Source organism: Sceloporus undulatus, chromosome 3 (assembly GCF_019175285.1).
Source record: "Sceloporus undulatus isolate JIND9_A2432 ecotype Alabama chromosome 3, SceUnd_v1.1, whole genome shotgun sequence".
Lineage (NCBI taxonomy): Eukaryota > Metazoa > Chordata > Lepidosauria > Squamata > Phrynosomatidae > Sceloporus > Sceloporus undulatus.
The window spans coordinates 18302058-18329764 of NC_056524.1; the positions used below are offsets into that span (position 1 = coordinate 18302058).

At 43.2% G+C, this 27707-nt stretch overlaps 1 protein-coding gene across 1 annotated transcript; it reads left to right on the forward strand.

Annotated features, from left to right (window-relative positions):
• ENDOD1 (endonuclease domain containing 1) lies at nt 1-27416 on the forward strand. Its single transcript, XM_042460479.1, has 2 exons — nt 1-870; nt 24052-27416. The coding sequence occupies exons 1-2, from the start codon at nt 532-534 to the stop codon at nt 25174-25176; spliced, it is 1464 nt and encodes a 487-aa protein (XP_042316413.1). The 5' UTR covers nt 1-531; the 3' UTR covers nt 25177-27416.
• The last annotated feature ends 291 nt before the right edge of the window (nt 27417-27707 follow it).

Below are 27707 nucleotides of genomic sequence, written 5' to 3' on the forward strand. Positions count from 1 at the left end.
ACTGCAATGCAGAGTCTTCCCCTCCCCTCCGGACCTTTTCTGTGGCCAGGAGCCAAAGGCACAGAGAGAGAGAGAGAGAGAGATTGAGAGAGAGAAGGGCTGGCCAGACTGGGCTGCTGCGAGGCTGATCCCTCCCATGACGCACAGAGAAGAGGGAGGAGGACACAGAGAACCAGGAGGCGATGCTTGCGATTTCCTTACTCTTCCCTCCTCTCCTCCCTCCGGCAGCCTTGTCTTGCCTTGCTTCGCCTCCCCTTCCCTTTCTTTCCCCCCTCCCTTAGGACCATCCTCCTCTTTTGCTGCTGCTGCTGCCTCCGCGTGACTCCTCTGAGCGCGTGCAGAGTGCTTGAGGCGTGTGTCACCCCTTCCCTCCCTCCCTCTTTGGGGCTCAGGCTTTTTCTAGGGCAGGCGAGGAACTGCCCAGAGTCCAGACCAGCAGCATCCCTGCCTTGGAAAAGCAAAGCCACTTGGGTTAGCCTTTGCTGAGCCAAGAGTGCCAGAGAGAGGAAGACCACCAGCACCCCTGTCAGAATGTGGCTGCTCTCTTGGCCCCTCTGCCTCCTGGCCCTGGTTGGGCTGGGGGTCCTCCCTGGCCAGACCCTAGGAGAAGTGGTGGGAGATGAAAAAGCCAGCTTCGGGGACTGCAACGCCTTCTTCTACCATGGCACCCCCCCTGAGGGTTTCCACCTCCACCAAGAAGCCCAACCTGAGGTGGTCAAGATCTGCCAGAAGTTCAACCAGGAGCCCCGCTTTGCCACCCTCTACAGCACCCGGGACAAAATCCCGTTGTACTCGGCTTTTCGGGGAAGCGAAATGGTCCAGAACGGCCCCAAGGAGAAGGAGGAGGAGAGATGGCTGGTGGAGCCACAGGTGAGGCTGGGGCTGGGTTGGGATGGCAGTGGCGGTGAGTCTTCAGCGTGAAGTCAAAGGCTTTTATGGTCAGCATCCATAGTTTTTTGTGGTTTTTTCGGGCTCTGTGGCCATGTTCTAGAAGAGTTTATTCCAGATATTTCACCAGCATCTGTGGCTGGCATCTTCAGAGAATTCTCTGGAATAAACTCTTCTAGAACGTAGCCACAGAGTCCAAACAACCCACAAAAAACTCTATGTCTTCATGGTCTTTCTGGCCATGGTGGTAACAGAGGTTCTCCCTTAAGAGGAGGACGAGGCACTTCTTGAAAAAAGAGACCATCTGGTCACCTTGCCCATGGTCCTGGTGTATAAGGTGCCCTCAGCTGCATCTACACAGATTGACCAGATGCCCTCACCGCCAAGGAGGACATGGCGGCACCAACAGGTATGACATTACAGAAAAAAGGGAGGTCGTGACCAAAGAAAAGCTAGAAACGGTTATAGAAATCTGCTTTGGCCAGGCCTCACCTGGAACACTGCGTCCAGTTCTGGGCCCCACAGTTCAAAAAGGATGTTGAGAAGCTGGAGTGTGTCCAGAGGAGGGTGACTAAAATGGTGAAGGTTCTGGAAACTATGCCTTATGAGGAGAGATGTAGGGAGCTGGGTATGTTCAGCCTGAGAAGAGACAGTTAAGAGGTGATATGATAGCCCTGTTTAAGTATTTGAAAGGATATCATATTGAGGATGGAGCAAGCTTGTTTTCTGCTGCTCCAGAGAACAGGACCTGGAGCAATGGATGCAAGCTGCAGGAAAAGAGATTCCACCTTAATATTCTAACAGTAAGGGCTGTTGGACAGTGGAACACATTCCCTCAGAGTCTGGTGGAGTCTTCTTCGTTGGAGGTCTTTGAACAGAGGCTGGATGACCATCTGTCAGGTGTACCTTGATTGTGAGTTCCCGCATGGCATGAGGTTGGACTGGATGGCCCTTGGGATCTCTTCCAACTCTATGATTCAATGAAATGTCAATTCATGCTTCTTTGTCATGCTTAAAATGGAAGACATTTTGGGATTCCTCCTGGACAGGAGGTGGAAAGTAGGACATGACCAAACAAAAAGCTAAAGACACTTGTATGAATGTCAATCCATTCTTCTTAGTCCTGCTCGGAATGGAAGACATTTTGGGATTCCTCCTGGAGAGAAGGTAGAAAGGTAGGGCAGGTCCTGGAAAAGGAGGCTATCTGGTCATCCTGCCCATGGTTCTGATGTACAAGGTACCATCAGATGCTTCTACACTGCATAGGGTGACCAGATGTCCTCACTGCCAATGAAGACAAGCAACTGCCAAAGATAGGACATGCGATCAAAAAGGAGGCTATGACCCCAGAAAAGCTAGAAATGTCAATTCATGCTTCTTTGTCATTCTCAAAATGGAGGATATTATGGAATTCCTCCCAGACAGAAAGTGGTACGGTAGGGAGATCCTGGAAAAGGAGGACATCTGTTTTTTGGCAACCCTGTCCTGGGGTTTTCTTGGCAAGATTAGTTCAGAGGAGGTTTTGCCTTGACCTTCCCCTGAGGCTGAGAGAGTGTGAACCCCTCCATGGTCAACCAGTGGGTTTCATGGCTGAGCTAGAATCGAGCCCTGGTCTCCAGAGTCCTAGTCCAATGCTTAAACCACTATGCCACACTGACTCTTGATTGCCAAAATAACACTAAGGGACAGCAGGGGCTGCATGGTTTGAGCCTAGAGTTATGATGCTGGAGATCAGGGTTCAAATCCCAGCTAGGGACTGTGTGACTTTGGGTTACTCACACTCTCTCAGCCTCAGAGGAAGGCAAGGGAAAAACCCCTATGCAGAAACTTGCCCAGAAACCCTTGTGATAAGTACACCCCATTAGGGTTGTCATAAGTCAGAAACAAAGGCACACAACAGCAACAAATAACAGGGTGAGAAGTAACTATTAACAATAGTGCGTCAGAGGAAGTTGGCCAAGGGTGCATCAATAAGGTGGTTTGGCACCACTTTAAATGCTGTAGCCACAGCCTATGGAATCTGCAGTTTTACAAGGCCTCTTTAGCCTTCTCTGCCCAATGATGTTGGTGCCTCACAAAACTACAAACCCCAGGATTCTTAAGGATGGACCCATGGCAATTAAAGGAGCGTCAAACTACAGTACATTATTTTTACAGTATAGGTGAACCCCAAGTCTACCAAAGCTATGCTACAACTTCTTTTCTCAGTTAGTTACAAAAATGGTACCAGATCCCTTTGCATAGTTATTACAGTCAGCCCTCCATATCCACAGATTCTGTGTTCACAGATTCAACCATCCACAGCTTGAAAATATTTAGAAAGGATATACATGCCAAAAAGCAAACCTTGATTTTGCCATTTTATATAAGGGTACCCTTATATATACCCCATCGTATATAATGGGACTTGAGCATCCATGGATTTTGGTATCTACATGGGGTGCTGGAACCAACCCCCAGTGGATACCAAGGGCCCACTGTAATATGTTTTTCTTTTGCCTAAATAACACACAAAAGTAGTCCACTTTCTTGTTATTGTTGTGTGCCTTCAGGTTGTTTCCAGCGACCCTAAGGCAAACCTATCATGGGGTTTTCTTGGCAAGATTTGTTCAGAGGAGGTTTGCTTTTGCCTTCCTCTGAGGTTGAGAGAGTGTGAATCGAACTCTGGTTCCCAGAGTTATTTCTCTGCAAAATTTACCACTTTTGTACATTCCATGATGCACACATTTCGATCTATATGAAGGGCTCACATTGCAACATATAGGGTTTTAGGGGCCTCTTATCCTGTCTACAGGCCTTCCAACCTTTAAATAGGAGACATCCTTATTATAAAGGACACCTGCAGTTCTGTAAGGGACTGTAAGCTTTTTCCAACCCCAAATGAAGGGCTTTGCTTCTATTAAGGGACACCTGATAACTCTAGATATGACCAGGCATGGAGGGCAGGAGCAGCCCAGATTCTTGAGGAAATGGTTTGCCTCATGTGATGTTATGTTAAAGGTCAGTGGTATATGGAACTCCCTGCCACATAATGTGGTGGTGCTATCTCTGTCACCTTTCAAAAAGAGATGAGACTATTCTTGGTGGTTCTCAGTGGTTGCTAGTCCTGGTGGCTGTATGCAGGTTATGTGAGTTCATGTATGCATAACCTGCATGCAGGTTATGTGAGCAACGTCTCTGTGGGAACTGGTTATATGTGCTATTTCTGGGGTCCCTACAAGTATGTGGTTGACCATGGTGGAATACGGGATGCTGGGTTAGAATTTCAGAGCTTGGAAAAGTTATTACAGTTGGTCTTCCACATTTGTGGCTTTGACTTTTGCAGATTTTATTATTTGTGGGATTAGATGAATATGTCCTTTCTAGGAATCTCTAGGTCCTCCAACACAACTCTGCTGGAAGTTGACCTTAGAATTGTGCTGGAGAACCTTAGACGTACCTAGAGAAAATACTTCTCTAGGCATTTGTAGGTCCTCCAACATGACGCTGTGGTCAATTTCTGGTAGATGTTGACCACAGAATTGCACTGGAGGACCTGGAGATTTCTAGAGAGGTGTTCTCCTAGGTAAAAAGAAATGTGTTTTTTTAATTTGCATTTTTTCCATGGGGACACTTCACCCCTAAACCCAGCAAATGTAGAGGGACCACTTTATTTTTGAACTACAACTCCCAGACACCTCCTCTCACTGCCAGTGGTCATGTTGGCAGGGGTTATGGAAACTGCACCCACCCCAAGTAACTTTTCCAAGCTCTATCGGTTGGTTTAATCCAGCATGGCTCATCTTAGGCGTCTGTGGGTGTGGTAAGCGGTGTGCTGCTGCATTTAGATATGGAAGACGCAGCTTCAGCTCTGATCTCTGAGCCCTTTCATGCATTCTGCAATAGCAAATCCTCCTTCATCACCTGCAGCCATTCTTAGCTTTGGGTCAAATAGTTGCATGATGCATGTTGTTTTGTCACATTTTGGAAGGAAATATTTGAAAGGCACCAACCGGCCACATAAAAAATATATCAGCCCATCCCCAAAACTGGCAGCCCTAGTCATGCTTTCACTCTCTCCTATTCCTCCTCTTTAATGGCTATGTCTGGATGAGTGTTTTAGAGTTATTTTGTTATAATTTTATATTTTTAGCTACATTTATATTCTGCTTTTCATCCTGCAAGCTCAAGGTAGAATTACATGGCTTTCCTCCCCCAGCTGAATTCTCACTACAGTCCTGTGAGGTAGGGAAATCAAGCTGAGAGTAGATCAAGTTGAGGTCCAAGTTTACCTAGCATATTTTATTACATATTTTACAGTCAGGGGTGGGGAGAGCAGGTTAGGACATGGGAAAAAACATGCTTGGCAAGAGTTACATGTTTCTCATACCTTGTGGTTTCACATTTTCCACATCTGTATTTATATATATTTTGCCACCTGAGGCAAAGGACAAAATGGCACCTTATCCCTCCTGAGGTAGTAGCCTACTTTAGGTAGCCCAGAAAAGTTGTGTATCATACAGAGCTCTGTCCTTTTGTGTGTGTTGTGTTCCTTCAAGTAGTTTCTGAAATACGGTTCCTTTAAGGTGAGCCTATCATGGGGTTTTCTTGGCAAGATCTGTTCAGAGGAGGCTTGCCCTTGCCTTCATCTGAGGCTGAGAGAGCATGACTTGCCCAAGGTCACCCAGTGGGTTTCCATGGCTGAGCCAGGAATCAAACCCTGGTCTCCAGAGATCTGGTAGCACCTTTGAAACTAACTGAAAGAAAGAAATTGGCAGCATGAGTTTTCTTAGACTTCACTCTACTTCTTCAGATGCATTTGATGAGGAAGTATATTGAAGTCTACGAAAGCTCATGCTGCCAATTTCTTTCAGTTAGTCTCAAAGGTGCTACAAAATCTGTACACATACAGATTCTATAGACTAACACGGCTATATCTTTGAATTCTTCCTGATCTCCAAAGTTGTGGACTGACGTTCAAACCACTATGCCATGCTGGTTCCTTACAGAGAGGAAATGTTGGAGATGCTACTGCCACTTGTCCCTCAGCAAATCTGCTTCCTGAGGCAGTTGCCTCACTGCCTAAGGATAGGGATGGCCCGGCTTGCTGGCATCTCCACTTTACACTCTCAGGAATCCTGTGGGACAGGTTGGGTTGGAAGGAAGATAGTGATGCCCAGTGATATTCACAAGCAAGGATTCAAACACAGGGCCACCCCTTCCTAATTCAGAATTCTGCCCTTGTTCCGCAACAGGCAGTCTTGTGTCTTGAAATAGTGCCACACTTTTTGTAGCAATCTTGTGATTTGCTTGTTGCCACACTTCTGTTACACCTATCCAGAGTCTCTTGAACTTGTGTGTGCAGTATCTTAAGACCTGTTGTCATGTGCCTTCAAGTCGTTTCCAAGTTGTGGCAACTGTAAGACAGCCTTGTTGTGGGTTTTTTTCTTGGCAAGATTTGTTCAGAGGGGGTAGCCTTTGCCTTCCTCTGAAGCTGAGAGAGTGTGACCTACCTAAGGTCTCCCAGTTTCCATGACTGAGCCAGGATTCAATCCCTGGTCTCTCAAGTCATAGTCCATCACTCAAACCACTACACCATGCTGGCTCTACACTAAATTAGCTGTAGAAAATATTAGGGTCAAAATTGGTGTTCGTGACACGTTTTACCAGTCAAAATGCCATGTTGTTACTATAAAGTTAGTTGCCACTATTTCATGCAATTCTTTTTATAGTGCACACTTTAAAACACTTTCACAAGTCACTTCCTGCTCTGACTTCCTCCACAGAGTTGTTGCTTGGGAGGATAAGATGAGCAGAGTCTTGCAGCATGAATTCAGGATGCTGTGGGAATAATTATGAGGCAAGAGAAGGAAGCAGGATCCCACAATTTCAGAAATGACCAAGGTGGCAGAAGTTATAATTAAAGTCATCCACCTATCATTATTGTTGGCAGGGCATGGGACAAGAAGCCATAGGCATTCCCGAGTTAATAAATCGATTTAGAAACCTGGAAAAGGAGGGGGGATATAAAATTGGTGGAGAATAATGGCAGTGTCTCTCACGCTTTTCATTTAAAACATAAACCCATAGCCTTCTAAATATCTATTAGAAGGCATATTTAATTCTGGAGAAAGAGCATTAGCTCAAAGAGGTGTGGTCCATCATTTCTGTATTTTTTAATGGGTTAAGAGGACGAAGCAGCATTCTCCCACTATGTTGTGTAGGAGCTAATGTATAAAAAGGTTGGCTGTTATGCATAGATAAACTCAAATAGCATGTACAGTCAGCTTGGAATAGTGGTTGGAGTGTTGGACTATGACTTTAGAGATCAGGATTTGATTCCTAGCTTGGCCATGAAACCCATTGGATGTCTTTGGGCAAATCGCATGCTCTCAGCCTGGGAGGAAGGCAATGGCAAACCTCCTCTGAACAAATCTTGCTAAGAAAACCCCATGATAAGATTGCCTTAAGCTCACCATAAGTGGGAAATAACTTGAAGCCACCCAACACACTCTCTCTCTCTTCCTAAAGCATGTCAAAAGAAGGCCCCAGTTGAGTCGAGGAGCCTGCAGTCTGAGCCTCTTGCATAACAAAGGTATGACAAAGCAAAGAGGAATCTTGGGCCCAGTTCCCATTGAAAATAGGGCTGCTATGACTGATTGTTCCAGCAGACAGGGTCTCCTGCCCACCCCCTGCCACCCCCAAATTTAAGAAATTAGATTCAGAAATAAGGCTTCTTGCCAGTCCTTCTCTGTCGGTTTTTTTGGTTTTAAAGGGTAGTGATCTTTTCTCTGTGTATGTGAGAGAGAGGAAAAGTACATTCCACATCAGTCTTTTTTGTGTCTCTGCAAGGTGACTCCGACATAGGACAATCCTCTCCTAGGGTTTTCTTGTCAAGATACATTCAGCTGAGACTGTGACTTACCCAAGAGTGGGTTCCCATGCTGGAGTGGAGATTTGAACCCTAACATTGAAAGAGTTAAAGATTTTCTGTATCTTGGCTCTGTCGTTAATCAAAATGGGAATGGTAGTCAAGACATCAGAAGATCAGGAAGGGCATATATGAAGGAACCAGATAAGATGTTGTTATTGTGTGCCTTCAAGTTGTTTCTGACTTATGGCGACTCATGGAGTTTTCTTGGCAAGATTTCTTCAGAGGAGGTCTGCCAGTGCCTTCCCCTGAGGCTGAGAGCATGTGGCCTGCCCAAGGTCACCCACTGGGTTTCATGGCTGAACGGGGAATTGAACCCTGGTCTCCAGAGTTGTAGTCCAACACTCAAACCACCATGCCACACCTTTGTCCCAGATAACATCCTTGAGTATAAAGATTAAATATCTCAGCAATCAAAAATACTATGGCCTGGATAACTCTAAGTTAGAGTTATCCAGGCCATAGTATTTCTGATTTTGTGAAAGTTGGACAGTGAAGAAAGCAGAGAGGAAGAGAATCAACTCATTTGAAATGTGGTGCTGGAGGAGAGTTCTATGGATAGTATGCTGCTAAAACAACAAATGAATGGGCCTAGAGCAAATCAAGTCTGAGCTTACACTAGAAGCAAAAATGACTAAACTGAGGCTATTGTACTTTGGACATATCATGAGATGATGTGACTCATTGGAAAGGGCAATAATGCTTGGTAAAATAGAAGGCAGTAGATTTGGATTGATTCAGTAAAGGAAGCCATGGCCCTTAGTTTATTGAAGGTCTCTCATTCATAACATCCTCATAAGTTGAAGTTCACTTGATGGCAAATACTGTAACAACAAAAACTGCACTCAAAACACTAGACCACACTGGCTTTCTCCACCAAAACATTGTATGCCTTCAGGTCATTTTCCGACTTTTGGCAACCCTAAGGCAACCCTATCAGGGGTTTACTTGGCAAGATTTGTTCAGAGGACATTTGCCATTGCCTTTCCCTGAGGTTGAGAGCATGTGACTTGCCCTCATTCCATGCATCTGAGGAAGTAGACCAAGTCTGTGAAAGCTTATGCTCTACAGCCTCTTTTGCTCAGTTAGTCTCAAAGGTGCTACAAGCTCCCTTTGCATACTGATATTCCAAACTAGCACCACTATGTCTCTGAACACCATAGATGTTAGTATTTTAGCATTTTACAGTGTTGTGTTTCATCATTTGTTTTTGATTGTATATGTTCTGATGTACCACCCTTTGGTGAAATGGGCATTATAAATAAACATTATTATTATATATCCAGGGAAATATCCCCCCTTCCCCAAGCCAAATATTTTCTCTTTAGGCCAGGTCTCCAGATACAGAAATCGTAACTGAAGAACCCCATAGAAAAAGTAATCTTGATAGGCAGGTCTCCTTGACATTTGGATGCACTACACACTAAAACGCCAGCAGAGTTTGTACAGATTGCTGCTTTTTTTTTTTTTGGGGGGGAATACAAGTGCCAGACTCCTCTAGCCAGCATGGCCACTGGCTGGTGGGTTCTGAGAATTGTAGTCAAGAAAAGAAACTTACATAGTGATGACAGTCTAATGGTGCCACAGGTACCATAGGCTTCAGAAGTTTGGGACATGCCAGGACAGGAATGAGTGGGATTTTTTGTGGCACAGAGCCAGGCCTACATTCCTACATCTCCAGAGCTGTGTTGGTGCCTTCTTGGCTCAGTCGATGAGAGATAAAGCCACACAAGACATGAGAGGGCAAGGGCCTAGAATGCCATACATATCACCCATGGCACACTACCCTCCAAAGTATGCAAAGGGGTCTTGTAGCACCTTTGAGACTAACTGAAAGAAAAGAGTTGGTAACATGAGCTTTGGTAGACTTCTTCCTGAGTCTACTTCCTTAGATGCATGCTACCAACTTCTTTCTTTCAGTTGGTCTCAAAGGTGCTACAAGATCCCCTTTCATACTGATTTCCCAGACTAACTTGGCTATGTCTTTGAAATGTTGCCTCCAAAGGTTTTCTTTGTCAAAATTCCTTCTCTGAAGGAATGACTGCCCAAACGTCCTTCTCTGAAGGACTCTTCAGGACACTGGAAGCTGCTTTCTGCTGAGGTTTGGGGCCATCCTAGCTCAGGATTTTAAAACTCTCCACATCAGGCTACATCTACACTGCACAATTAATGCAGTGTGACACCACTTTAACTGCCATGGCTCAGTGCTATGGAATTCTAGGATTTGTCATTTTTGTGAGATATTTAGTCTTCTTGGTCAGAGAGCTCTGGTGCCAAAACAAACTACAAATCCCAGGATTCTATAGGATGGAGCTATGCGAGTTAAAGCAGTGCCAAGCTGAATTAATTATACACCATGACAGCAGCTTTTAATCTCACTTTCTTTTTTGCGACCATCTCATTTTTTAAATTGGCAAGACCAGAATTTGGAGTCTGGTCTTGCTAACCCTTTGTATGCAATGTACATGGTCCAGCAGTAAGCTACACTTCTAGGAGAGTAGATACGTTGTTGTTATTATTATTATTATTATTATTATTATTATTATTATTATTATTATTAACCTTTATTTATAAAGTGTGTGTGTGTGTGTGCGCGTGTGTGTGTGTGCGCATAAGAATTCAGCCTCAGCAAAAGAGATATGCCTTAAATCTCCAAATTTATAGTATTGCAAAAAGTGAGACATTGAAAATTGTTCACACTTAGTACCCTTGCATTTTCTGTGTGTCACATTCCTTTCGTTGCTTTTCCGTCTCCTTTTATCTGAATGTCTACTCTAAACTGTATTTTTAAAATGCTGTTGTTGTATGCCTTTAAGTCATTTCCAATTTAGGGTAACCTTAAGGCAAACCATCCACAGGGTTTTCTTGGCAAGTTTCTCAGAGGGGGGGTTGCCATTGCCATCCTCTGAGGCTGAGAGTGTGACTTACCCAAGGTTGCCTAGTGGGTTTTCATGGCCGAGCCAGGATTCAAATGCTCAAACCACTAGGTTTGCCATCACTGCACTACACCATGCTGGCTCTTGTATTTCTAATGTTCAACTGAAATTTTAAATTTCAGTGATGCTAGAAATTTGGGGACTGAAGGAAAATTTTGGGGTGGTGGTGAATTTCATTCTTGGGGGCAATGCCCCCATTCCCCCTCCCTCCAAGTGTCTCTTGCTCTTCTTTCTGCCATCAACTTGCTTATCAAGGTCCAAACTAACTGTTACTTTAACCGCTGGGAGCCTATGCTGTGGTTGCTAAAAAGTATATTTTTACAGATGCATTGTGGGGGGGGTGGAGAGGGAGACCACAGTTTAGAAGGAGTGGAAGTTTAATCCTTCCCTCTGTAGTTGCAATTCCAATGAAAGTGATTTCTCCCGTAGCAATTAGCTTTAGGAAGAAAAATGCTACCATTGCAGGGGCAGCTCGAGATATATTGTTACCTAGGGTGAGGAACAAGACAGTAGTCTAATGAGACTGCATCCTCACTGCAGAAATAATCCAGTTGGATACCACTTTAACTGCCATGGCTCAGTGCTATAGAATTCTGGGAATTGTAGCTGTGACACCAGAGCTCTCAGACAGAGAAGGTTAAATGTCTCACAAAACTGCAATTCCCAGAATTCCACAGTATTGAGTCATGGTAGTTAAAGTGGGGTCAAATTGGATTATTTCTGCAGTGTGGATGCTTCCACCAGTAGGCAAAGCCATTTTTGTTTTCCCCAGGCCTTTGTGTGTTAGCTGGATGTTGCCAAAGGCCTTTTAACAGGGGTATGCTGTACTTTTTTAAAATCGTCGGTCAATGGCAAATCCATTCTGAAGAAACGTGCTAAGAAAACCCCATGATAGGTTGGCCTTAGGGTCCCTATGAGTTGGAAACGACTTGAAGGCACACAGCAACAACAATAACAAATGATTTTTAACTACTTTTTAAATAGTTGCAAATTAATGTTTTTGATATAAATGTGTAATTGCTTTTAAACTTTGTACGATGCCTTGTTTTACCTGGGTTCTTGCATCCTGAATTGGGAAAAAGTGGGATACAGGTGAAATACAATGCAATAATATTGTCTTCTTCTCAGTGTGTGTTTGTGTGTGTGTGTGCGTGCATGTATACACACATACACACACACTCATACATACAGAAAATGATTTAAACACTGGCAATAGACTGCCATGGAGGGTGATAGATCCCCAGCTTTGGAAGTTTTTAAACAGAGGTTTTATAGATATTTTTCAGGAGTGCTGCAGTAGCATAGCACAGTGGTTTGAGTGTTGGACTGTGACTCTGGAGACCAGGGTTCAGTTCCCAGCTTGGCCATGAAACCCACTGGGTGACCTTGGGCAAGTCACATACTCTCAGCCTCAGGGGAAGGCAATGACAACCCTCTGAACAAACCATGCCAAGAAAACCCCATGGTAGGGTCACTTTAGGGTCGCCATAAGTTGTGAGAGGCTTGAAGGCACACAAAAGAACATGAACAGGCAGCTGTATCTACTTGCATAGCAAGGCTTGCTTTTTTGGAATTTATAAATAGTTTCAAACGTAGATGCTCAAATCCATTGATTAAAAAATCCGTGGATATAGAGGGCTGACTGTATTTCAAAGCTCTGCGTCCTCTGATAAGCTGCTGAGAAACATCCAAGGCTTGTCTCATGCTGCTGTTGCCTGTGTGACTATGGTTACCCACAGCACGAGAGGGAGGTTTGTCCCTGAGAGAGTGCAGCTTTGTGCCAATCTCTGCCCTGACCCCTGCAGTACACAAACAATTTCCAACTCAAAACAGAAAGAGCCAGAATGAATAGGAGAGAAAAGAGTGGGAGGAGGAGAGGGCAAATGCCAGCCTTGCTTCATGTACAAACATATCCTATTGTCTCTGCCTTGCTTATCTTCAGCAGAGAGTCTTCAAGAGATGCATTGTCAGGGAAAGCCATCGGGCCCTGCAGCCTGTTTAGAGATGATGACACTCTTAACCATGCACCAAATGCCAGCTGATGCGCTGCAGCAATAAACCCTCTTAGTTTCCCTGCCTTCACGCTGCACTAGAAGAGAACCTGCATGCATTGCCCTTCCTGCTGGCTCTGTTGTGGAAGGGTTTGCTGGCCGGCACCCTAATCTGTCAGAACAGAAGACGAAGAAACAGAACGGGTCCCAATTGGCAAAGAGGTCAGACAAGGCTGCATCTTATCATCCCACCTGTTTAACTTATATGCTGAACATATTGTAAGGAAAGCAGGCATTGGCCCCATTCTCACTGGCTTATAAAGTAAATCAAGACTTGGATTATGGGAGCATTGTTCCCATTTGAGTGCGCATTCGATCCTCATTACGCTGATTTTGTTCCCATTGGAATTCGTATCTGATCCCCATGTAATCGATTTTTCCAGGGAAACCCGAATCGGGGGGGGGGGGGGGGGGGAACCCGGGTAAATTTTCTGCACTTTTTTGGGGGGTTTTCTTGCACCTCCCCTGTCCAATCTGGGGCAAATGAATGGGAATGACAAGGGTTTCCAATTCTGGAACTTGGGGATGGGAGGAGCAGTGTTCAAGGGGCTGGCCTGGGGTTGTCACTTGCTTTGTTCTCTTTCCTGCATGACCAGTGCCATTTTCTCCCGTTTGCATAACCTTTCCCTGGTGGAGTGGTAAGCAGGGTAAGGCGATTGCAGGTGTAGACAAATTTATTTTTTAATAAAGTAAGCTTTCGATTGCCTAGGCACTCTGTCTGGTGTCCAAACATAGCAAATTGCTACACTGACCTCCAAATGCGGTAAACACATTATGCCCCCCTGCAACCTCCCCCCTGCTCCACATTCATAGATCGACATGTGAGGAGAGCCATTGAACACCATTTTCAAAAATTCTTTTTTCTTTTTTTTACATGCCTGCTCGATCGCCTCCCAAACAGCCCAGGGAACAATGGAGGAGGAAAAGGAACTTGGAGGGGGGATGGAGGCTCCTTCTCCTTTCCCCAGAGGGGCTCTGGGAAGACACAGGACACCTTGGGAGGCAAAGGGACTTGGAGGTATGGAGGCTCCTTCTCCTTTTCCCAGAGGGGAAAAGTGCCTAAGCAATTGATTGACTGCTTAAAACAAACAAACAGAAAAATAGGTTTGAAAGACAGAAATGGGAACGGGGAACAAAATAGCCCACGTCAAAATGCATCGAAGCACCTGACGTCACTGTGACGTCAAGTGCCTAGGCGCTTGATTGACAGCTGCTTTAAAAAAAGAGGTTCCGGAAGGGCAATGGAAATGGGGAGTAAAAAAGTCTGCTTCAAATTACAAGGGAGAAAACTTCAATGGGAACAAGAACATGGGTCAAAAAAACCTGGGTCCGTTTACACCCTTTCGTAATGGGAACGAGGGACCAGATTCGAATACGACTCGGAAAAAAGATCCGAGCCAGACTTGCAGCAAGATTCATCGATTTATATGCCCAGTGGGAATGGGGCCTTGGACACAGAAGAAAGAGGAGTGAAAATAGGAGGAAGGAATATCAACAATCTAAGGCCCCATTCCCACTGGGGGCATATAAATCGATGAATCTTGCTGCAAGTCTGGCTCGGACTGAGTATCCAAGTTGTATTCTCATCATATCCATCGTTTCTGTTACAAAAGGGAGCAAATGGACTTGGTTTTTCTTGACCTGTGTTGTCGTTCCCATTGATATTTCTCCGTTGTATTTTGACGTGGACTTCTTTGTTCCCCGTTCCCATTGTTGTTCTGGAACCATTTTTTAAAGCTGTCAATCAAGCGCTTAGCCAATTGGACATCACAGTGACGCCAATTTCTTCGATGCATTTTGACCCGGGCAATTTTTGTTCCTTGTTTCCATTTGTGTCTTTTTTTCTGGGTTTTTTTAAGCAGTCAATTGATCGCTCAGGCGCTTAGGCGCTCAGGCAAAAAAAGCAAAAAGCAAAAAAGAAATAAAAATGGTGTTCAATGGGTCTCCTCACACGTCGATCTATGTGGAGCAGAGGGGCATAATGTGCTTACCACGTTTGGAGGTCAGTGTAGCAATTTGCTATGTTTGGACACCCGACAGAGCGCCTAGGTGATCGAAAGCTTAATTTTTTTTAAAAAAAAATTGTCCACCTGCGATCACCTTACCCTGCTTCCCGCACCACCGGTGAAAGGCTATGCAAAAGGGGGAAAATGGCACCGGGAATGCCAGGAAAGAGAACAAAGCTGGTGACAGCCCCAGGACAGCCCCTTGAACGTTGCTGACCCATGTTCTCATTCCCATTAGTTTGCCCCAGATCCGACATGCAGCTGCAAAAAGAACCGCTTGAAAAGTGGTGTCAGGATAATCCAGGTTATCCACCGCTGATTTGGGTTTTCACCAGAGGAATAGACCAAATTAGGATCAGATGCAAATTCAAATGGGAACGATTTCCCTTTAACTAGGATCGAACGCAAATTCAAATGGGAACGATGTCCCTATAATCCGATTCTTAATTCACTTTATAACCCAGTGGGAATGGGGCCTAAGATTCACAGATGACACCATAATACTAGCAGAAAACCTCAAAGACCTGGAACAACTACTAAGGAAGATCAAGGAAGAAAGTTCAAAGGCAGGACTACTGTTGAACATAAAGAAAACAAAAAATAATGACAATGGAGATTCTAAACAAATTCAACCTAGGAGTTTATCATACGAAGGAGATCGGAAGTTTATCCCATAAATATCCCAGAAAAAACGCGTAATTACGCTAAATGATTTCACACAACATCGCACAAAACCCACCATTAAAGTGGTCACAAAGAAGCATTAACGTGTATCTTTTTTACTTTTGGGATTTAAGCGACAATGCATTTCTGATATCACTTTATTTGCACAAGTGCATGTGATAATCATTTGTGCAATCACTTACCATTTTTGTTTTATTTGCGGGATGCTTTAAATGTGCTTTAATTTCTAATGTCGAAATTAGCCCCAGTGTGATAAACTCCCTAGACAATGAAGAAATAGAAGTACAGTGGTCCCTTGCCTTACTCAGGAGATCCGTTCCAGATCCTGCCATGTAAGGCAAGTTCTGCCTATGCTTGAGTCCCATTGAGGATAATGGGGCTTGTGCATACGGCGGCACAGTGGTGCAGGCACCACAGGCACACACACCATTCAGGAAATGGCGTGGGGCTTCCAGCATAAGCTGGAAGCCATGTAAAAGGCACCCATATATGACGCAGGGGCACTGTAGTAAAATAGTTCTCATACTTGGGATCAAACATTGTTAGAAATGGGGACTGCAGTCAGGAAATCAGAAGAAGTTTAAGAATGGGGAGAGCGGCTATGAAAGAACTAGAAAGGATTCTAAAATGCAAAGATATATAAGTGAGCACAGAATCATACAAGCCATTGTATTCCCTATTACCATGTATGGATGTGTGAGCTGGACAGTGAAGGAAGAAGATAGGAGGAAAATCAACTCATTTGAGATGTGCTGCTGGAGGAGAGTGCTGAGGATCCCATGGACAGCCAAAAAGACAAACAAGTGGGTCCTAAATCAGATCAAGCCAGAAATCTCCTTGGAAGCCAAGATGGCAAAGCTGAGGCTGTCGTACTTTGGACACATCATGAGAAGGCATGACTCACTGGAAAAAACAATAATGCTAGAAAAGGTGGAGAGAAGCAGAAAGAGAGGAAAGCCACATACTAGATGGATGGACTATATTAGGGAGATCATAGATATGAGTTTGCAGGAACTAAGCAGATAGGGGGTCTTGGAGGTGTCTCATCCACAGGGTTGCCATCGGTCAAGATCAACTCGAGGGCAGTTCACAACAACAAAAGCCATGATTTTAGGAGCTGGGAAAGGAGGCAGTGCTCTATGAAAGAAATATAATTTAGGGGTTATTCAGACAGTAAAAATAATTCCAGTAGGATGTGGGTTGAATTTTTGTTCTTCACATGTACTTCGAATGCATCTGATTAAATTTAGGAGGGGGGCTTCCAAAAAACCCCCATTTAGCTCAGGATAATCTATTTCTATTTTTTTTCCTGAGAGGTCATTCAGACAATTTTTTATAGAATGACTATGCGAATAATCTCAATCGTGCATTTTGGGTTTGTTATTCACACTATGGGGAGTTTGGTTGTTCACACTTGTCAGCACTAGGATAAACATGGAGTTGATGATGAGAATGTATTTGAAGCACATTCAGGGCATGCAGAGTTTTATCCCGGGTCTATTCGCATCAGGTATTCACACAGATGAGAATGTATATCTTTTAGAAAAACAAGAGGAAAAAGCCAACATCAATTATCCTGGGATAAGTGGAGTTTTTTTGGCAGCCTCCACCCCAAAACTTAATCAGATGCATTTGAAATGCATGTGAACAACACAGTTTCAACCCAGATTCTACCTGGATTATTTTCATCATCTGAATAACCCGAATTTTCCTAAAAGATTTGCATTGATAGGCCATGTGACTAAACGATGCGAATAGACTCAAGATAAACTGGGATAAAACTCTGCATGTCTTGAATGCATTTTGAATGCATCATGGACTATGCACGCAATGCTCACATATGTGAACAACAGAACTTGCAGAGAAGTGCATAGACGAGGTTTCAATTAAGAAAATAGAATGAATAACAAAACTGGAATGTGTGATTGAGATTATTCGGATAGTCGCACTAAAAAAACCTACATCTGAATAGGCCCTTACTCAGTGCACCAGTGTTAGGGCCAAGTTCCTGTGGATTGTGAAGAAACAACCCTGAGATAAAAATAAACAAAGGAAAGCAAAAAAGCCAACATGTCAGCCAAACAGCTCTCCTTACATCACTGCCACTCTGGCTCTCTCTGGGCACTGCTAGTGGCTGCTGACTTTGCCATAGGCAAGGGGTGGGTTTTTTCCATTTATCAGTCCAGAGGAGGTGGAGGAATGTGCAGAGATATCAGCCAGCCAAAAGGACTGCTGCAGCTGGGAGGGTTTAGACGTCAAGTGTTTTTGAAATAAACGTTTCTGCTGAGTACTGCTAAAATTCAGGGTGAGGATTTGAGGAGGAGGAAAAGGAATTCCTTGCTATTTCTGTAGCACATTTTTATTCTTGTTGTCGTTCCCAAGTTGCTATGTCTTGCTTATTTTGCATTTAACTTTTAGGCTGAGAGACGGTGAATTGCTAGAAACTGCCTGGCAAACTTTTAAAGTTCAAACATGCCCATAACTGCAGTATCAAATAATGAGGGGTGTGTATGAATACAAACCTGCACACAGCTTTGCAAACCAGGGTTTTCATATATCCCCACTCCTGGCATCTGAAATATGGGATCAAATCCACTTAGGAGCAATTTAGGAATGCAGAAATGTGAATTCACATATTCCAACAGTCCAATGTGGCAAAGCTGAGCAATGTGCTTGCGCGTGTGAACGAACCTTAAACGTGCAGTAATGGAGTGCAAGAAAGTCTAAATGCTATGTGAAGCAGGCATATGTGAGTCAGGCTTGGATGAAGATTTGCATTTGGACTTTCATTTTCTCGAGGGCAAACACTCTTTGTTGTCCCAAAATGTTCTGCAGCCATTTGCAAAGTGGTGATTGCCATGGTGGTACTGGCTTCCCATATTTAGGCACCACACTCTAAAATTTAGCTGAGGGCAGGGATGGGTGGCCACTATTTTTTTTTTTAAGGCTATGGGGTATTGTTGTTTTGAGCCTTCAGGTCTTTTCTGACTTATGGCAAACCTAAAGTGACCCTATTATGGGGTTTTCTGTGGGTGAAAGTATATGACCACTGGATTTCCATGGCTAAACAGGGAACCAAACCTTGTTCTCCTGGGTCTTAGTCCAATACTCAAAACATTGCACCAAGCTGGCTCTTCCATGCTGGCTATGGGGATAGCCTTCTCTAACCTAGTGCCCCCGAGATTAGCTGGACCGCAACTTTCAGAATTTTCCCAGTCAGTATTGCTGTCATCCAACATCGTTAAGGGTCCCAAGGTTGGAGAAGGATACCATATTAATTTGAGTGGTCATGTGTCTACCTTCCAGAGAACAATCCTCCACTTCAGTCTTCTTTTTTCATGCAAAAAGCATACATCTTCTCTCCTATACACTTAAGTACTAAATAGCCTTTCTATAGATAATATTTCTGGGTATTAGCAGTGTAATGGATATACATTTTTAATAAATCATGAGCAAGACAAAAAATGCTGTGATCTGCAGACAAAGGGCAGCCTCTGCTGCTCTTTATACTAGAGTGATGATCCATGGATTTGACTGGCCACTGGTTGTCACACCCCATATTGTTCAGCTATGGTGCATGAACATGGATGCGCTGATGCATCCGTGCACATGTTTCCACCATTGAATAATGTGGGGCACAATCACCCATGTTTTTTGACATTTGTGGAGGAAGGGGTAGAACTGAATCTCTATGGATGGGAAGGGTCTACTGTATAGTAAAACCAAAGCAGTAAGATTCAAACTACAGGAAAAGAGATTCCACCTCAACATTAGAAAGAACTTCCTGGCAGTAAGAGCTGTTCGACAGTGGAATATACTCCCTTGGAGTGTGGTGAAGTCTTCTTCTTTGGAGGTTTTTGAAGAGAGGCTGGATGGTTATCTATCAGGGGTGCTTTGATGGTTTCTTTGTGCATGGCAGGTGGATGAACTGGATGACCTTTGAGGTATCTTCCAGTGCTATGGTTCTATGATTCTAAGAGAAAAAGGGGCCTTTAGCTATATTCTTTTGCCAGTACATCGGGGTGGGGAACATTTGTTTTTTCATTGTTGGGCTCTGCATTGTTTTACGCCTTGTCTGCACAGACCAAAAGGCCTGTCCTCCTGCTCCATTGTGACATCATCCTGCTTGGATTATGCATGGCCCAAACCCTGGTTCTGGTACAGGCAGTCTGGACAATGTCTGGCATGTTCCTCACAACAGCCAAACTTATCTTTTGCTTCAAATATTTTGAGAAGATCCAGAGCCCTCTGTTTTAACACCACAATGGCTTTCTGCTTAGACATCTTGCTGGATTGCCTGGTGCATCTGCCATTGCTACAGACAAGGTGCCCAGCATGTGACTGATGCTGGGCTCCTTGTTCTGACCTCAGAAACAAATGACCCACTGTAGTGGCAAACACACCAGGTGGCCCAAAAGGACTCCTGGACTGACCTCCCAAGCCCACCATAACAGCCAACAGCCACATCAGGTGATGGATGTCTGTTTAGTTGCCAATTGGGGTGCAAGAAGGATGACATTTCTAGCCCCCTCCCACCACTGAGCAAGGCTGGACCCATCAGAAGCAGGACCCCTATTGCAATTCCTTGTCACAGTCTCACTTGCTGGTGGGAGAGAGCTGGAAACATCATCTTCCTTGAACTCCCATTGTAAATTGAACAGACTTCCTTCACCTGATAAAGCTGCTGGCTATTAAGTTCAGCTGGGGTGGCCATTTACATAGTCTTACTGGACACATAGCAGTTACAGGCATAATTCTAGGTTATGCTTTTTGTTTGTTTGTTGTGTACCTTCAAGTCATTTCCGTCTCATGTTAACCCTGTCATGGGGTTATCTTGGCAAGATTTGTTCAGAGGACATTTGCCATTGCCTTCCCCTGAGGCTGAGAAAGTGTGACTTGCCCAGTGTTATCCAGTTGGTTTATATGGCTGTGCTGGGAATCGAACTCTGGTCTTCAGAGTCAAAGTCCAACGCTCAAACCACTATGTCACACTGGCTTTCTAGGTTACAACTCCTTAACTGCAATACAGTGGGCTCTTGGTATCCGCTAGGATTTGGCTCCAGGACCTCTTGGGGATACCAAAATCCTTGGATGCTCAAGTCCCAGTAAGTACAAGGGCATAGTAAAACTATGCCTCTCATATAAAATAGCAAAATCAAGGTTTGCTTTTATTGAATATTTTCAAGCTGTGGATGGTTGTACCCATGGATGCAGAATCTGTGAATACGGAGGGCCAACTGTGCAGTATGGCAGTCCATATCGCTTGTTCACAGATAAGCATGGTGGCTAAATTGAAACTTGATTTTCAGAGACAGTGGACCTTTGCTTACATCAAGCACAAGTGACAAAGGAGAGGGAATGAGGATTGTGTTCCTGGCCTGTTTGTGGATTTCCTGAATGCCATGGCCAAATGTGTGGAAGGGTTCAGAGTTCAGATGTGTCGCTGCCCTTTCCATACCCAAATGTAGGATTTTGCTCGCTGCACCCACAGGAATGTCAGAAAACTCCTGTTGAATTAGACTGATAAACTGAGCTTTTTTGGACTAGAATGTCCAGAATCTTCCACCCAGCAAGATCACTGCCTGTAATTGCTGGGGGATTCTGGGTGTTAAAATTCCCAAGCTTTCTTTTTTGCCATGTTAGCACAGGGCTGGGAGTGAGTTCACATTTAAAGAACTGTGCAAGACCATTTCCTAAAGCAGGATCCCACAGATTTCATAATCTTCAGTTACCATTGTTTCCATCTAGCAACCTGCCGTCCATTTTTGTTCAATTTAAACCAGGCATTTCTTTTTTTGTCAGGGGCTGGAAAGGGATGAGGAAGATGTGCAAGGACGATGTGGTTGCCTGGCAACTACAGTACATCCAACCAGTTGTTAAGCATCTGCAACCATCAAGTCATCTTTCGGGGCGGCATAAACAACTTTTACTCCCACATTAACTTGAAAGGCAATGCATGGCGAACATTGCCAAGATGCTGTTTCTATCCGTGGCATCCTTTAGAAGAAGTAATGGCAGGGGATGCAACATTTTCTGTCTGATGTGGAATTACCTGATTAGCGACACATGGATTTCCAGTTGAGATAGAAATCAGCATAGTAGCTTCTTAGAATGGGACAGCTGGGAGATGCCTCAGAGGTCATTCAGGCTAACTTCCTATGCAATAGCAACACAGGGCTATTTTTTGCAAATACAGTATGGTTATTTAGCTTCTCCTTAAACCTTGCAAGATTTGTTTAGAGGGGGTTTGCCTTTGATGCCTTCTGAGGCAGAGAAAGTGTGACTTGCCCAAGCTCACCCAATGGATTTTGATGGCTGAGCAGGGATATGAACCATGGCCTCCAGAGTTGTAGTCCAGCGTTCAAACCACTACACTATCCTGGCTCTCATAGCAGACCAACTCTGAATAAATCTTGCCAAGAAAACAAGTTAGGGTTGCCATAAGTTAGAAGTAAGGCACATGACAAGAACAGACAAGTAGCATCAGAAGGATCATGGATATTTCCGTGATAATTTTAGGATTTAGGCCCATAAATTGTGAGTCATGGATGAACTATTCAGTCCTTAATAGTGGTGTCTCATGCAACTGAGATGTTGCTTCTTTGACATTCCATCTATTTCCATGCACAATTGAGCTGTTCCATAACCAGGGCCTGACACATTCCTGGATGAAACATACAATTAAGCTCTTAAGATTATCATCAGAGAGAGACATCCTGCTCCTAGAAGTCTATAGGAGGCAGACACATACTTTCAGGTGACTCATGACAAAAGCATCTCTTTAGTCCATGGAACCATCTGACCAATATGGTGTCCATTGAGTGTATCTCAAAATAAGAAGACAAGAGTTGCCATCTGTTCATAATTCTACAGTGCTTGTGCTTTTTCTTATGGCAGTGAAGCCCCTGATGCTAGTTGGTTGAGCTGGCATGGAAAGCTGCAATAAAATCATGAGATCCTTGTTTCCAAGCTCAGTGACCAATTACTAATATATTTATGGGGATTGTGGCACTACACAAAGGGTTAATGTTTCCAGTAAGGCACCACTTCCAATAAGATAGATAGACAGACAGACAGATATTCAAGAATATATGTAGGACAGACAATAAAATGTTGAAATATGAGAGATGTGTCCCAACCAAGACAAACTAGGTCCAAAACTCACTTTTGCCTGGTTATCTGCAGAAAAAGATTGTTGCTCAGTCCCCTCTCATTTGTAAAACAGGGATTAGAATAATAATAATAATAATAATAATAATAATAATAATAATAATAATAGTCTATTCTAAAAAGTTTTTTAGGATCAGGAAGACATAAATGAAGTACTCTGAACCCTCTAAACATTTATAAAATCAGATAAATTCCAATTTATATTGTTATTACTAAATGTTGAACATGGCAAATATATCAGTATCATCTGCCAAATGTCCAGAAACATAAGGGAACAATATTTGGGCCAAATCCTCACCTGAAAAGCAATGTTCCTACATCATTAAATATCTATTTATTTGCTAAAAGGGTTAGATAAGAATCTAAATACAAAGACTTCCCAGTGTCTTTATCCATCATTATTAGGCTTTGAAATATGACAGTGTATGTTATTTAAATGACCCTGCTTTCTGAATTCTGCATGGTGACAGTCTGTTTTGTTTTATATTTTGTGATGACTTAACAGCTAACTGTGAGAAAAATGTCTTGCTTGTTTTTCTCCCCAGTGTTACTATGGGGATGTGTAAAAGTGGCAGTATGTCCTTTAAGTATAGGTGCCATAAAAATGTAAGATGCATCCAGCTAGGTCAGACCAAAGACCTGTCTAGTTCAGCATTCTCGTTTCCTCAAACTGCCCAAGAGAAATGTATGTATTAACTACACCTTGGGTGAGAATGAAAAAAAACATGAATAATAAAACTCCACTTGTAAGTAAAAGGGAATGGGTGACTGATTGATATATTTCAGCCTATGTTTTCATCAACTGCAGTCCATTTCATCAGATGCAAGTGTAGGTTGTTGAAAAATTAAGTTCTATGATGCAGTCTTTCAGTTTTGGATTTTGATGAGCAGAAATGGTGAAAAATTCTTCCTCACACTCTTCTTTTTTGCAAAAAGCGATGAATTACATTTATTCATATTCTAAACAGATCTCAGGACCCTCTGTACTATTTAACATTAAAGAGAGAGAGAGAGAATGGCCCATTTTTCAAAACCACAAGCATCTCTTCTCTTCTGTTTTGTTTTCATGCTTGGCCATTGAGGTAGTAGAATATTGCCCCAACCCCCCCAAAGATGACCACTCAGGTCCACATTTTGCAGTTTAAACTGCCGGCTTCAAAGTACCAAAATTCCTTAATTCAGTATTGATGTGTTGTTTCTTTTAACCATAGAAGTAACTTACAGAGGTTAAATGACAGTTGTGTTTTTAAAATTCTGAGAGGAAATGTTCAGACTGGAATTTTGAGTCTAACAATTTTTAATTTATTTTGCACTCTGTCTTTTCTGAGAAATGGCTGAGATTGTAATCAGGGACCCCAGACCGTTGTTTTGAGTCTAATTCGATGTATGGCTCTTCTTCTTTTCAGATAGATGATCCTGAAAACGGCTTGGCAGGAATGATGCCCGAAACTGAGGTCACAGGTTCGGTGAATAACCTGGGAACAAACCAGGCCCTCACTGCAGATTATGCAGACTCTGGCTATGAGAGGGGCCAGTTAAATCCCAGCTCCCTCCACAAGGATGACCATCAGATAGCCGCATACACGCTGACCAATGCCTTCCCAATGATGCCACCGCTTCAGGATGTTTGGCATTGGGAGGTTGAGAACCTTGTAGGCAGAAGTTTGGCTCCTCACTGTGGAAATGGGAAGGACCTCTATCTCATCTCAGGAGCTGTTCCTTCTTCCGTCAGAGTGAAAGACAAAGTCGCAGTCCCTGAATCTCTCTGGCTGGCGGCCTGCTGTGATGATGGCACTGAAGCCTGGTCAGTGGGTTTTATTAAACAGGCAGCTGCTGGGAACCGTTTGGAAGATCTAAGCCTGGAGGAACTTGAAAAGAAGCTATCAGCAGGGACCCAACTGTTTAAGAACAACTGCGGCCAAGACAGACACGATCCCAAGAGATTAGAGGCTGTGTTGCAATCCGTCAAAGAGATCCAAGCTGAAGAACCAGCCCCACAAGCGAGAAAATCTTCTCCGAGCCATCAAACTGGTGCAGAAAAAGAAGAGAGCGGCTTTCTGAAGAAACTGTTTTATTTCATTGTTACCCCTCTCTTCAAACTTGTGAAATTTATTCTCTACCTGATTGGCCAAATAGTGAAATATACCTTTTATCTCCTGTGGTATCTTATCCAGACAATTATCAATGGAGTTTCCACCTTCGTCAAAGGAATCACCTCAGTGTTGCTGAACATCTTCATCGATTTGGCTCGGGTGGCTGTCAACATCCTGAACGGCATTGCGAAAAATATCTACAATGTTCTCATGGTTACCTACAGGATTCTCAGTGTCCCAGTTTACCTCATCCTAGATATTGTCTCTTTCCCTTTTTACACACTGGGTGCCGTTCCTGCTGTCCTCCAAGATATCGCTTCAGGAGTTGGTGGAGCATTTTTGTTGGTGATCAATGCCACAACAAACATCGTGACGGGCCTAAATTATGTTGTTTCGTACTTAGCCAAAAAGTTTCTTCCGATTTCTTCTGATGCCTAAAAAAAGATGGAATCATTATGGCAAAGAACAACTCCTCTCCCTCAAAAGTCCCCAGGAAGCAATACTTTCCAATGCATTATTAATCTTCAGCTTTTCCTATAATTATTTATTGTGGTGCATTATTGGTAATGAACCGATGTTCTGGTAACATGGGTGAGCTACATGAACCTCATGGGAAATTTTGTGACCGATTAAAAGTCCAACTATTGTAAAAAAATAAAAATAAATGTTCAGCTTCATTTGGCTGATTCAGAACTATTCCAGGATCATGTCAAGGCTTTTGAAAAACACAAAATATTCTGAATTATGAGAAGAACAAACAAAAAAGGTCTTGACAGGAATGTATGGAAATAAATAAGAAATATGAAAATATGTATATATAGAAAATATGGAGTAAGAAATTATGGTTTACAAGCTTTTCAGTGGTATCAAAATCTCTGAAAGTTGTTTGGGTTTCTTGGTATTAATTCTGGAAAGAATTCATACAAGGGTGAGGAGAGAGTTGACAACATCAACAAGAATCCTGTGGTGGACTTACAACTTTGTAATCGGACTTACGTCTGCGGGAATTAGAACTGGGCAATTCCACAATGTCCATATTTTATAGAGGGCCACTGTCATGTTACTACATAGCAGAGCCAGCAAAGTGGCTGTTGCTCAATGGGAGTATTGCATTGGTTCTGATGCACATCAGACACCAATGTGCATTGGGCACTTTTGCCAGAATCCTGTTAAGCATCTTTGCAATTCACTAACAGTTTCTTAGCATCTCTGTTACATAGCTAACTACAATTGGCCCTAAGTACAGTTTTCCCACTTTCGTGGGGGTTCTGTGCTCCTAACCCCCACGAACATGGAGAGCCAACTGTATACATGAAGTTACTTAAAGAAGATATTGAAATAGGATTCCAGCAAATAGTTGCTTAGTCAAGATGAAGGCAATGTGTAAACTTGACTTCTTTGTTTATAAGAGGGGCATAGCTCCACAATATAGCATCAGTTTTCCATGCTGGATGTCCCAGGTTCAAACCCTGGGTACTGAGCGAATTGGGCTGAGAAAAAACACACCTAAGATCCCTATGAGCCATGGTGTGGCAGAAGAGAAGGAACTCGGTTGACAAATGGTCTGGTTCATTGTAAATATTTAAATATTTGCACTGTTGATTATCCTTCCTCTGTCTCCCAGTATAACTGGGGAGATGCGTCCTGGCATTATTTTACTGAAATATCAGGTATTGTTCCATGAAGCTAAAATAAAATAATGTGAATGTTCAGTAAGAATAAATGTTGGTGTAATGCAGTGTAAGAGAGGCCGAGCTAGGAGCCAGGATATCTCTGATATGAATGTCAGCTCTGCCTTGAACTTACTATCCCAAATGCATTAAGGTGTCTTTCTTCAATCTAGAATGTTTCAGATGTGTTAGATTACAACTCCATTTATCATCCAGTCATTGAGGATGATGGATTCATTCCTCCTCTTCCTCCTCCTTAATGATTATTGCTTCTCAACACACCAGGGGTGTAGTCTTAACACACCTGGAGGACACCAGGTTGGGAAATGTTGGATTAAAGTAACCCAAGCTATGTGAGAATATTCTTGAAGATGATTCAGAAATTGCAGTTGATAGAGAACGAGGCAGCTAGATTACTAACTGAGGTGGGTATATGGAGAGAATATTTCACTAGTCTCAAGCCAAACAGGTCTTTGGTCTGTTAGCAAGTTGAGTTCAAGGTGCTGGTTTTGCCCTTTAAAGGCCTTTCAGACGAGGTTATTACAAGGAGTGAGTTGCCCTCTATCCTGTGTTTGAAGGGATGTCTTTTCCAAGTCACATTTAGTGATGAGGAGCCCTACCAAACGCCTTGACGTATCCCATCCACACAGTTAGCATCTGGACAGCAGACTGAGCAACAGGCATCCAGCTTATTTTTTTCTTACAGTCTTTCCCACCATGATGAAATGTATTCTGTTTCTATTTAAATGATAGTCACTATTTCTAAATTTTAATCTATACCTTATAAATCAGCAAATGCAAATCAGTGTCCTCTCTCTTGTCTGTTTGGTGATGTGTAAATGGCCATCTTACTGAAGGACTGCATTCTCCCACCTGAACCTGTTTGGAGTTTGAAATCTGTGTCTGAAATCTGTGAAAATGTTACTTTTTTATTTTAGAAAGCTTTGATCTACTTTTGCTGTTTGTGCAATTTGAGGAATTGAAATTAAAAGGAAATGAGGTTCCCCAGCTCTGCCTTTATCTGCTTGAAAGAATGATGGTGACTTATGATAGGCTGTTTTCCATTGTAGTTTTTTTACAATTTGACGTTTGATTATCCTTTTTATTACTGGCATTCAGAAATTAGTATGGTTCATTTTTAAAATCCAAAATGGTACCATCTATACAGAAGGAAGATATTCGAAGGCTTGGGGGAGACCTAAGTTTGCAGAATTAACAAAAAATTAAAAGAAGGGGAAAAAAGAAGAAATGAAGGTGTGGTGCACCCAAAAACAGCCCTAATGTGGTGGGAGGGGAAAT

Excerpts from the sequence above, each read along its gene's own strand:
- ENDOD1 (XM_042460479.1), top strand. The coding sequence starts at position 532 with ATGTGGCTGCTCTCTTGGCCCCTCTGCCTCCTGGCCCTGGTTGGGCTG. Across the intron at positions 871-24,051 it reads GATGGCTGGTGGAGCCACAG|ATAGATGATCCTGAAAACGG; the intron begins GTGAGGCTGGGG and ends TCTTCTTTTCAG.